This window comes from Antennarius striatus, chromosome 9, assembly GCF_040054535.1.
Source record: "Antennarius striatus isolate MH-2024 chromosome 9, ASM4005453v1, whole genome shotgun sequence".
Classification (NCBI taxonomy): Eukaryota; Metazoa; Chordata; class Actinopteri; order Lophiiformes; family Antennariidae; genus Antennarius; species Antennarius striatus.
In genome coordinates, this window is record NC_090784.1 from 917,501 (window position 1) to 931,208 (window position 13,708).

At 44.1% G+C, this 13,708-nt stretch overlaps 1 protein-coding gene across 4 annotated transcripts in view; it reads right to left on the minus strand.

Moving 5' to 3' along the window:
* adgrb1a (adhesion G protein-coupled receptor B1a) overlaps positions 1-13,708 on the minus strand; it is a 183,808-nt gene that overhangs the window by 121,350 nt on the left and 48,750 nt on the right. For all 4 annotated transcript variants that reach the window (XM_068323815.1, XM_068323816.1, XM_068323813.1 and 1 more), the window contains exon 2: positions 3,247-4,182. In XM_068323815.1, coding sequence (XP_068179916.1) covers positions 3,247-4,018 — 772 coding nt within the window. In that variant the 5' untranslated portion in view covers positions 4,019-4,182. The remainder of the gene's footprint in view (positions 1-3,246; positions 4,183-13,708) is intronic.

Sequence of the window (13,708 nt, forward strand, 5' to 3'; positions counted from 1 at the left end):
GACCTACTGTAGGAGATAAAGCACCAGACCTACTGTAGGAGATAAAGCACCAGACCTACTGTAGGAGATAAAGCACCAGACCTACTGTAGGAGATAAAGCACCAGACCTACTGTAGGAGATAAAGCACCAGACCTACTGTAGGAGATAAAGCACCAGACCTACACGCCGTCAGCCTTTTAGCCGCTCCTAGCCCCAGCTGGTCGTCTAACTTTGTGACGTCTCCGTCCAGTGAGTACGTCAGGCACCACTGAGTACACTGATTATCTCACTTCCTGAAGTGAGTGTCCCAGTACTTAAAGCTCACAGGGAACAGACCAGGACTATTTCCTGTCTTCAGTCTGTTTCTGATGTTCAAGACAAAAATATAGATATTTTTAATCGGTAGTCAACTGATTAACTTTCTAAGGCCCTGAAAATTCACCTGTCAGAAACGTCAGACGGGTTCCCAACAAGTTGGACTAAACAAAACTTTCTTTAGTTGTGATGAAAACTTAAATCCAGAGACCATAAGTCTCCTGACAGGGTGACCTGTGTTTCAGGTTAAAGAAGGAGGGTCTGGCTGTCAAACGACTCGTGGAGTGGACCGATCACCTGGACAGACGTTTGCCATTTGAATAACAAACTTGACTGAATGAAGGAAAATCTTGTCACACCTGGTTTAATCACAAAAATACAAAACTCTTTTGTAGTGAGAGGATAACCAATGAATCAACATCCTCCGTTGGGTCGGTGCTTTCAGTCTCTGAAATTATCTTCCTCTTTCTTTCTTTTTCCCCCCATCTTAATGAAAGTAGACTTCCTGTGAAGCTGTAGACGAACACAACGTGGAGAACGCCCCTCGTCGTCTGCCCTCCTTCGCCTCCATCGGACTGTTTCTGAGGCTTTCTCGGGTGGACACACTCGTGTCTTTGGTTCAGACTGAGTCATGCTCTTTCTCATCTCCTCACATCTTTCTGACTCGTCCTGTAATCACTCACCGCCGTCCTGCTGTCCACTGGGGGGCCAACAAATAATGTTTCTCTGCTTCATGCCACACCAGTTTGGGATGAAGACCCAAAATCCCACATCTGTGCACACACACAAGTACACACTGGAGGTTCACCACAATGAGAATATTTCTGTACCAAAGGTACCACTACTAACGTGTCCCTGAACCTTCAGCTCTGGCTATTTGAATGTCAGAGGAGACTAAAAATAGCTCCGCTCTCACCAATGTTCTCATCTTAAAGGTTAAAGTTTCCTCTCTCACACAGCAGCCGTGTCCACGCAGTGAGACAAAAACACAAGGCACTCCAAAACACGCTTAGTAATTTAAATCCATTTCTTATTTAAATATATTAAATATGAGACATTTTATTATCTTGTCCCAGAAACACAATCTGTCCAGAGTGAATTCACAGAGGAATCGATTCATAAAACCTGAGCTGCACCTCCTGAATCTGATCCAGAGGTCACGTTAGAATCAATGTGAGTTAACCGCTTCCTGTCCACTGATCAAACAGACGATCAAGTCACAGCGTGATGTTTCCTAGCCGACCACACTCACACGACAACATGAGATCTCTGTCAGACTCTGTCCTTCTGAAGTAAGTGATGAACGGTTTACAGACTAACAGAATCTGACCACCAGACTGCAGGGAGCTGCAGATGAAAACTAGCCTTCTGGCTAACTCTAGCTTTTTTAACCATGTATAATCATGTTTTATGTAACTGCATTGTCCCCTTCAAATAAACTAAATTAAACTAAACTAAACTAGGATGTCAAAGCAATCCAAATGATTATTAACTAGCAGTACTAGTCATAGAATATAGTGAGCTGTCTGCCTCGATGTTACATTCCCGATAATAGGATAGTTCTTCCAAAGAATGAACCTTCGGTAATCTCCTCACTCAGTGTTTAAACCTGACATCATTTAAATCTTTAAAGTCCCAAAATCCCAAATTATCTGAAAATTCCTTATTTACTATTTACATTGTTTGGAAAGTCGACATCTTTATTGCATCTATTGAAGCCTAAACACACACTCACACACACACACACACACACACACACACACACACACACACACTTATCTCGCCTCCTCCATTTGGGCTCCTCACGAGGTTTCACGGGCTCCATCTATACCCTGGATAACCACCTCCTTGTGTGTGGGTTGAAGCACACAGGAGAACACGAGCTCTAATCCCTCTGTGTGCACCAGCATCACTGTGTGGCACCGTTCTTTTTTTATTGTTCACACCTTAAAGCACAAACAGCCCACACCCTGCTGTTGGGTAACATACGTGGGATTACCTACATGAGATAACCAGAGAGGAACCGGGACAGTACTTTACAGATAAAAGTTCATTGATTGATCGATTGATTAAAGGGATATTAGCCACTCTGGAGACTGGAGGAGCATAAGGCAGGAGATACACGCCACCTCTTCTCTACTTAGCTCACTCCCCACAGCTGGCTCGGTATCAGCCCACTGGGGAGGGAACGATTGGGTGGCAGCATTGGAGTTTCAGGACGACAGAGAAGGTTTGACCACAGGCTTACTGGGAGAAGCAGAAGACAGTAGCAGTGGAATGAGGATGAAACAAAAGGTTATGGGGAGGAAAGGGGAGCCGACGAACGTTCCGTCCCCCCAGCCGCGGTCCAGAGGAAGCCAGGATAGAGATGTCAGGACACATCCTGTCAGCCAGGGGGAAGCGAGCCGGGACAATGCAGCAGGCAATTAGACTTCAAGTCACAGGGCCTCGTCCAATCACAGCTCTGCCTCTCTCCTTCTATCTGCCTCTTTTGCTTCTTCTTACATCACCCCTCAGCCCCCCAGCCCTGATCTGAGCATCCCCTGACCTATCCAATTTCAGTGCTTGATTCTCCACAGGCTTCACAGTCTGATCGAGTGTCCTTTCCCAGACCACAATGGTGCCAGCCTCACAAGGTCAGCGAGATCACTTCCATCAGATGAAACTCTAAACCCCCCCACTGCAGACCGCCGTCCCTTTCTCTCCACAGTTCAGCCAAAGCAACCCGTTTGCTTTGAGCCAAGGTCACAGCATTACCACCACATTTCACAGGCGAAACGGGTTCCAACGGGGTTTCTAAGTTCGCTTAGATGTTAATAATCTCCAAGGAGAATTCTGGTCTGTTCTGAATGACAGAAACACATAAACCACTGGAACACTTCTGGAAATAGTTGGAATATGGACAATAATGAATAACAATGTAAAACAACCACCAAAGCTTTCTGACTCACCTTTAGCCACTGACTCTTTTCCCGTGTCTTTAACGCCAGGTAAACAGTTTTCCAGGTAAACTCCATCGTGATAACAGCCGTCCCCCTCGCTGAGCAGGGGTGGGGGCTCCCAGCACAAACATGGAGTCTGCATGATCCCACAGGGCCGGTTGGAGGTGCTGGAGGCCAGACAGTCCTCCAGCCACTGACACAGCATCTGACACGCCGCCTGGCTGGGGTTCCTCTTCCCCACCACCAGGTACTCCGTTTTGAACTCGCTGGTGGCGGTGGAGCTGATGGGGGTGCCTTCCCGAGGAGCCCCCCTCCTCATTTGGAGGAACTGCTTTCCAGCTTCCAGAAAGGCCACAGGGGTGGAGGTGTCGCACAGCCTCACCACCTCGTTGAAGCTCTCCATGCCCAGGTAGGTGCGCGTGGTCTCCAGGAAGGAGTCGTACTGGAAGGTGCGGAGCTGCGACGGCACACAGTCTCTGGTGGGTTTGGTCACCTTGATGAAGATGGTGTAACGGCGTGGGTCTGGGTTCTGGAGAGTCCAGGAGCAGGGCATTGTGGGGAATGCCGATGATGACAAGAAGAAGCCAAAGAAGCGGTTCTGGATCAGGGTGAAGCAGGAGTCGGACTCTGGACCTGAAGGCGCTGCATAGCACCAACCCTCCAACAGCAGCACGGGGGTGATGTAGAGGAGCAGCACTGAGAAAGGCCACCTCCCCTGGCCCCCAACCCAACAAATAATGCCTGTCATGGTTTGCTGATGCAAGGACGGGTAGGTGGTCATAGGTTGGTATCTTGTTACTGTTCCAGAGGACTTAACTTCCAGGTTGGTACAACAAAGGTAGAAGAAAAGATGGTGGAGGCAGGAAAGTTACAGGATGTTCAGGAGGGGGGGGCCATCCAGAGACTGGTCGATGCCTGCATCAGTGACCCCAAGACTCACAGAACCTGTGAAACGGTGGAGACCAGATATGGATTAGACTTGGTATTTTGTCACAGAGAACGAAAGTGCACTAAATGTGTTTGTCACTGCAGTAACAAATCTTTATCAGCTTCTGTATTTTGTGATGTAAAATTAGTGACCCTGAAGGACAACAGTAGCTTGGCAGGCAAATGAAGACCACCAGGGATTTAGTGAAGTTTCATTATGTGAATTTAGATTGGTCTCTTCCTGAGAGAAAACTGTTCCTCAGATAGCTGCTCCCGTATTTCATCTGCCAGCTCATTAATTTGTCCAATTATAAAACTATTAATTAAAAAAAAGCAACACCTGCAGTCTTTCATTAGTCGACTCCATCAGAGATGAGCTAGAGACCGCAGTGATGACGGTCCTCTCTGTTTGATTAGTAAACCCTCAGAAAATACCTCAATATTATTTTAAAATACGTGTTGAAACCTTATTTTACTTTTTGGCCCACAGCCTTGTATATACATGCTCAATAGCCTATTAAAAATGAGTTGTTAAAGTGGTGGCCGTGTGGCCGTCATTGGACCATTCTTCACAAGTTATATAGGCAGAAGTGGAGTCATTATGGTTTCATCTCTGAGCAACACGCTCCAGGAGTCTGACATGAGGGGCCATACGTCCTGGATCTTTGGCAGAACATAGGGAAGCTATCTGAATTCACACGCTGGGCCACCATGCTGTCAGCAGAAACAAGAATACCCTTCATTATAATAATACTGCACAACATGTTTCTGCAAAACGTCTGGAGTTGGAACAATATTTAGGATGATAGACAGAACAATGCTGCATATCTGTGACGTTATGTTTGTCAGAACCTAATGGCATTCATGGAATTACATGTAAAAATTGTCTTTAATGGATCCCATCACATTGTAGGAGAAGATACTTCAGTCCAGGTAATCTAATTTGGCCTTTAGGTTTGAAATCTGAAATCTAAATTGATTTCATAAAGAGACAGTAGATGTCAGGGGTAGGGTGTAGCCCCCCACTGATGAACCACTATGATCTCTAATGGGAACAGTCAGAACGTAGGGAAGAGCATTAGTGGAATGTAGAAGTAGTTCTTCTAAGTGTTAACCAAAAGATTCAACTTAGAACCAAAAACAATGACAGTAAACACAAAGACCTTCTGGTCAGGTGTCAGGGGGAGAGAAATACACGTCTGCACAAACAGGGTTAAATAAACAAAAAAGCACCCCACCCCCCCTTCGAAAGGGGGCGGAGTCATAGAAAACCCTGGGTTTGTGGAATAAAACCTGCTTCCGACCAGGTTAGCTTCAGAGAGTCTGTTACTGTGGTAACAAAGCCAGAGGTTTAGTTCACCTCGCTTCATGAAACCGGTCAGGGTTACTGCTCTAACTCTGGGTTAAGTTACCTCCATGTGTGAAACCGGAAACCCTGGTTTACCCTGATTTCAGGGTTAACTTAACTAAACTTGCTTTGTGAAACGGGCCCAGTGTGTCAAACATGACACATTTTCTACATAATGTTTCTGACTGGAACTGCTGTCTATTCTGCTGTTTGCTCCAGCATGAACAATGGGCTCACGATACTAAAAAATAGAAGGTCCATTTGATTTTGAAAACAGATTTTAGTATATATTAGTGCTGTCATGCGATTAAGAAAATTAATCTAATTAATTACAGGATTTGTAATTAATTAATCTAATTAATCACATTTTAATCTCATACCTGCTAAAGGCCCCCAAAATAAAGAATGTGAATTCTAGGACATTACAAAATTGTAGTTCATGACTAATCAATAGAATACACCAAGAAGAGAAGATTTGAAATCCACATTTTTATTTGTTAAGTGTGTTTTATTAATGAAATTCAAAAGAAAAAAGGTCAAGCACATCAGAAAACCAATGAGACCAAGTGCATTTCTGAAAAATACAATAAAATAAATACAATTCAGAAATAAAATAATCTCAGTCTCAAACAGGCACATAAGAAGACTCTCAAGACTCTCAGAATGAATACTAAAGCTGACTCAATACAGCAATTCACAATGAATAGTAGAACATGTCTCTGAATAAGGAAACATCAATAAGAGGCCAACAGGCTTTTCCTTTAAAGGGTGAGATAACGTTCAGCTGTGTCCTTCACATATTTTACATTTAAATGATACGTTAGTCTGGAGCTGCTTCAGTGATACGAACATTCTCTTTTACCAAAGGTACAAATCACTGCGTTTTTGTTGATAGTCCGTCTTTGTTCTTTTTAGAAATAAACGTTCCTCCCAAAGGTCCAGTGGTCTTGCCTCGCTCTCCTGTGTCGCGTCCATCTCTGGTGTCAGTCACTCTGCTTCTGACTAGTGGGGCAGGTAGGAAGTGACGTCACTGCAGCCTACGGGTCCCTCAATGGGACAAATTTAAAATGCTGGCGCATTGACTTGCCACTCAAGATTAATTGCGATAATTTTTATAGCGCATTAATTTGCAGCGTGATTAATTAATCTAATTAACGCGTTAAAGTGACAGCCCTCGTATATATTATAACTGTATGTGTAGCTTCACAGCCACGTGTTAAACAGTCTGGAGGCTCAGGGTTGGTATTAAGGGGCTTTGTGGGAAGATGTTCACCTTGTTATTATAACATAAATTCTGGGCCATAATATACTCAAATAGAAATAGAGGACCCGTCCCCCGCCTGACAGCCAGTCGGCTGGGATGGATCCCAGCATCCTGCGACCCCCCCCCCACGACAGTGGATGAAGTGGGTTAGGAAGATGAATGAATCAAATACCTTTACAGCAAAAACAGGTCAGAGATCGCCGTAATGACACCCCAGGAACAGACGGAGGAAACACGCAGTCCAACGCCGTCTTTCTGTGAAACTTGTATTTGTCTCATCTTTTGGGACTTTTGTTATTTTATCCTGTTAATATTTCAAAATTGCACTGATATCGTGAACTTGCCTTCAACAAAAAAAGACCTGACGCAGATCCTTGAGGTGGGGGTCTTCATCATGAACAGCTTCCTGCTGTCGTTCCTGAGGATTAATGTCTTCTAGAGGTTTTCATCCTGTGTAGTGACACACGTGATCTGATGCGTGTTTTCTTTCACATGTGAAGCACAGCCCACCCGTCTGAGTTAAACCTGTGTGTGTGAAACACCACTTGACCGTCACACACTCCTCTGATTGGGTGGTATTGATGGGGTATGTTTTCATTGGAGGAGCAGAAGAGCCAATCAGACACAGGCTGATGTGTGAAAACCTCATAATGGATCAGTCTCCACTGAATAATGCCTGTTGATTTCTGGGGTAGGCTGGGTAGGGAGCAGGTGGGCGGAGTTTATCTACCTCTGCCTGCTGCTGTCCAGCTATTGGCCCACTCAGACATTAGGATCGGGGGGGTCGGTAGAAGGACACCAGCAGCTTCTCCTTCTCCTGAAGGCCAGGACTATTTGTTGGGTTCTCATGGTGCTCAGTGTGGGGGTGCTCACAAGACACCACTATGTCAGCCTGCTGCTCTGTTACCATCAGTAGTCATGGCGACGGCTGTCACCGCAGCAGAACACGTGCTAATTGGCTGAAAGGCTTTCAGTATTTTAAATGTGTTTCATCACTGGAGTCAGTCTGCGTCATGGTTGGGTCACGGTTGGGTCACGGTTGGGTCATGGTTGGGTCAGTCTGTCTGGGCTTCGCTCACACTCCACCCCCTCAGGGTGGGCCACTGTACGGACAGACTCACATCCACGGGGGGGTTCAGCCGTCACCCACACATACAACATGGTGTCATCTGCGTAAAGATGAGACGCTGAGGGGACTCTGGTGGAGTGATCCAACGCTCAGACGTTCACTACCAGTGAGTTCACCTCAGAGTTCCATGTGACCAGCAGGTACTCATTCATTTTATAACGCTTGTTCCTCTTATTCTGGGTGATGAGGAGTGTTGGAGCCGCTCACAAACACACACACACACACACACACACACACACACACACACACACACACACACACACACACAGAAACAGAGGGTCAGAGGGAGTAGAGACTGTCTGACTCCCACCCCTATAACCCGCCCCCTCTACCTCCTCCTCTACCTCTACGACCCTCACAGGACAGGACTCAAACCCAGAACCGTGTTGCGTTGAGGGGACAGCACCGCCCCCTGCGCCCCCATACAGTGTTATTAAGAAGAGTATTTCATATTTAAGACACAGTGCTGGATGTCAACCGGCTGACAGAAAACTGCCGTCCATGTCAGGTGATTTGGACACACTCAGAGCAGAAAGGTCCTCACTGGGGTAAATTTGAGTTTTCTGTAGCGATGGAATTATTCATTGCGTTCAGCCCGTGGCTGGAGCAGAAAGCAATTAAAAGAACAACGGTATCGCATTAGCCCCAAGCCTAGAAGCACCAGTCGGTGTACACAAGCCCAATGGGATGGCTCTGAGAGGGAGACGGAACAATGGGCCAATCACAGCGCGGCAGCACACCCTCAGACGGGGATGTCGGGAAGAGAGAGCTGGAGACAAAGAGAGCATTGATGAGAAAATGATAGAGTCAGATGGAGCATCACTCCTCACATCAGCAGCACTGGGATTACAGCTGATCAGTGGAGCCACACACACACACACACACACACACACACACACACACACACACACACACACACACACACACACACACACACACACACACACATCAGAGCTACAGGCAGGAAGCCAAGAGGCTGGGACACTCTGACGGAGTTCCTCTTCTCTGAAGAACAAACTGATAGACATCATCTAATCCTCCACCAGCAGAATGGCTGAGCAGGAATGTCCCTGACAGCAGTGTTTGAGGTTTGGTATTGATCGTCAATGCTATTCACATGATCAGGTCTCTGGTGAGAAATCAGAAACACGTGAGAAGACAGAGGAAAAGGAAATAAAGGTAGATGAAGACAAACTCCAGAAGAAGAGTTTCAGATCGGTTGGGTTTCAGATCACACGTGACCAAATAAATCACTGGTCTTTAAAAGCACCTGGATCACGTGACAGGACCACCCTTAGCGTGTGGCTGGCTGCACCACACGCACATAGAACATGAACGTCAAAAACCTTTATTTACCCTCAGGGGGTAATTGAAGCCACATGAAGCAGCAATATTGGTTCATCAATATGGATATTGGTGAAAAGACAACACGTTATCAGTGCTCTACGAGCGTTCAGACTGCAGCCAAACCGGATTCCAATCAGATTCCCTTTCATGTCTGCCCTGACGTCATCGCCGTGGTAACCAGACGGCCCAGGAGGATGATTGTTACGTCACCTTCACTGTTGGACCGTCTGTGTGTTGGACGTGTGGACAACTGAATACAGAACGTTTGGTGCTGTTCACTCCTGTTGTCAGACCGTTCCAGTGTTTAATGAAGTTACGTAAACTCGTTTTCATTGGTGCTGCTGGGGGTCGACTGAGGTCATCGACCTTTTCACCACTGCACACCTACTCACTATGCAGGATAAGTATTTAGTAGGGATTCACCACTATCTGTATCTGTTCAACCGTCTAAACCATCTGTATCGGTACAGGTGCTCAGAATGGGCGGGGCTTAAACCGGAAATGGGTGGGGCTTAAATCTGTCATTATTTTAAGTCTGAAATTGATATTGATTGATCAGAAGCTGCTATATTTATTGATTATTTTGAAACTATTTACAGAACAGCCTCAAAATTGAGATTCAAATCAATGTTTTTGATCAGAAAAGTAGAACTATTTACAGAACACGTTTTTATGAACTCAGAACATGAAGTGTATTAATGAATACAACACATGCAACAGGGAATTATGAACTAAGTATGAACAAGAACTGTTATACTTAACACAACTTTATATTCTTTTCTCTTCTTTTTATGATCAAACTTTTTGTTAATTATTTATTTTTACCACCTAATCTTCTTGCCATTTTTTCCCACACAAAGTTAAACAAAGTTTATTAAGGTGTGTGTGTGTGTGTGTGTGTGTGTGTGTGTGTGTGTGTGTGTGTGTGTGTGTGTGTGTGAGAGAGAGAGAGTGGGACAGAATGTCCCTGTTGTGTCTCTGTAGGGAGGGGCGGGCGCTGTGTGTGACCGACCAATCACAGAGCAGAAGACAGTGAGTTCTGAGGACTTTCCTTCAGCCATCCCAGCTGGGATAGGCTCCACCCCCCTGTGATGATGCAGTCAGGAAAATGAATGAATGAATGAATGAATGAATGAATGAATGAATGAATGAATGAATGAATGAATGAACGAGTATTGACGAGTTTTACTCGTGGTATACTGGTACTCGTTAAAAATGCGTTATCTGTACCGGATCCTGGTCTGAAACGAGTCCTCGGCTCGTCCCCAAAAGGTTAGATAACGGTTCGTTTGCAGCACAACAGCGGGGTGGGAGGTGTGGAATGAACAGGAACACACCCTGGATCTTCTTGACTCTATGAGCTTCACATTGTTTAAATCCTTAGCAGGCTGAAACTAAGTACAAGACAAAAAAAAAAAGCTGTAAATTCAAAGTATGTTTTCTGACTGACTCTACTTGCTGATAAATTGAAAGAATGAAATCTATTCATACCATATAATTCAAATTTAACAAGACTGTAGCTTTACCAAATGGTCTGAGTTCTCTTTTGTGATTGCATTGGTGTAACATGTCTTTATGTAATGAACGTCACAAAGCCTTCCGTTGATATTTGAAGGTCACCTCCTGTTTCTCCTCTCAGTGGAGATCCACACATATTCAGCTGGTTTGTCCTTAAATTTACAGATAAAATATAGGCAATTGTAGAGTAGTTTGAAAGTTTGTATTTCTTTAATTCATAGGTTGAAAGAATTTAGACAGCTATGACATCATAATGTGACTATTGGATGTTTGTGTTATTCTCTGTTGTATTTTGAAAAGGAAGAAAGTTCAACAAGAGTCAAAAAGAAAACCAAAAGGAATACATGTGAAACAATCCCTACAGACCACTGGAACATCAGGTGAGATCCACTGTCCACTTATTTAAATCAAGCTTTAAACAAGTGGATAGTAGAGTCATAGAAATGATGAGTTGATAAATAATAATAATAATAATAACAATAATAATGATAATAATTTGATTAATAATAATAATAATGATAAGTTGATAAATAATAATAATAATAATGATAATAATTTGATAAATAATGATAATGATAAGTTGATAAATAATAATGATAATAATAATTTGATTAATAATAATAATAATAATAATAATAATGAGTTGATAAATAATAATAATAATGATGAGTTGATAAATAATAATAATAATTGATAAATAATACTAGCTGATAATAGAGGAGCAGATATCAGCTCTAATGAGTGGATCCTGTCTCTAATGTCCTGGATGGAGCCTGTGGAGAAGCTGCGATGCTTCGGTCCTGTGGACACATCGATCTTCTGGCCGCTGATGTTTTCATCTCCTCTATCAGCACATATGCGCCCTGATGGCTGTAACAACAGATCCTGTAAAGTCTGGTGAGGCTCCAAATGAAACAGATAATGATCAGCCTGCACTGATGAATGTGTTTACCGCTGTAAATGTCAGAACCTCTCTCATACGCAGAGGGAAGACGTCCCACACACACGTACACAGAAGCACACACACACACACACACACACACACACACACACACACACACACACACACACACACACACACACACACACACACACACACACACACACACACACACACACACACTCATCACTATTAAGATACACATTTCATTACAGCTCTCACAGAGCTCAGTGTGAACCTTCAAATGAAGTGGGACATGTTTAATTGAGGAGTGAATTAGAATGAATTATAAACCATGAGGGCATTGAAATAAAATGAATAAATAAAATATCTATTTAATGACAAGGAGGACATGTCTTCTCGTATATGTTCAGCCTCGATGTAGAATAGGAGTCTGTGCGGTTTGCCTGCAGCTTTGAGGAACAAGTCAACAGACAGAATTTCAATGTTTTTCATGCGTCTGCTTTTATACAACTTCTGAAAGAATTAGTGGACGACTTAATTTAAACTGACATGATGTTATTTAAAGTAACTACTAGAAGGGCCCTCTCTTCTATGATCCAGGTCGATCCACTTTGACCAACTGTATCCAATTCCAATTAAAAGAAAAAAATAGTTTTGTTCTCACAAAAACATTGAGTAGAACACTGACATCGTCTCACTCCCAAAAAAATCTCAATATCAAGGTCAAAATAAAATTTAGTTGTCAAACCCACAAAATGTAATTGACACAGCGATGTAAAACTTTATCTGACCTTCATGAAGTTTTTTTTTTCTTGTTGTTTCCAAAAAGGGAACAACAGGAAAATAGATGTTAAATAATCACCTTTAAAAAGCCTTTATGTTTCTTTTTCTGTTACATCTCATAGTGTGACAGGAGAAGAAAAGTGTGAAGAGTAACCCCTAAATAACACGACGCACCTGAGGTGGTGTGAGATGATGTTACACTCTTGAACAGAGGGGGGCAGTATGACCCTTAAACTGTCTGCAGGACGTAAAGAGGAGAAGAAGACACAGCTTTAGGGACAGTAATCCTAATTCTGGGACCATTCTCTGAGGCCGGATGGTGTTACCTGTACAGGAGCGAGGTGTGTGTGGCCTCCTGTGGGCCTCACACACACTCAGATGGCTCACACACACACACACACACACACACACACACACACACACACACACACACACACACACACACACACACACACACACACACACACACACACACACGTCACATCAGGGAGACGCTGAGTTCTTCAAAGTAATTTAGAAAAGAATGACTTTCGCTGTGTGGAAGCAGAAGCGGGTGATGACACTGATGGCAGTCAGCAATCAGATCAACACCAACGGTCCAGTGTGGCAGTCTGGTCAGCAGCCTGCTGCCCTGCAGTCAGACACACACCGACGAACAGCCGCCAACGTCATCAGAACCCCTCAGTCAGAGGGGTGTGTGTGTGTGTGTGTGTGTGTGTGTGCAGACAGAAAACACACGTCAGCGTTGTTTACCACACTAGAAACACTAAAGCACCATGAGTGTAATTGAACATGTCTATTATTAGGTTACTGTACACAGTGTGTGTACTGTAGCTTCAGCAGCACACGGATCACACACACACACACACACACACACACACACACACACACACACACACACACACACACACACACACGCACACACACTAAATTGTCAAAGTGCTTCTACAAACACACTAATATGCTGATACTGACAAACACATGCGTGTGAGATTCTCCCCACAAACACTTGTGGCTGCAGTCAGAGACACGCAGGAAGATGCAAAGAATAGAGCCATGCATGTGTGTGTGTGTGTGTGTGTGTGTGTGTGTGTGTGTGTGTGTGTGTGTGTGTGTGTGTGTGTGTGTGTGTGTGTGTGTGTGTGTGTGTGTGTGTGTGTTATCTCTCCACTTTAATACCCATATCTTTCAGTGGGGATGTTCCTGATGGCAGTGTGAGGGTCCTTTCCTCTACTCATGCCATAAGTCTCT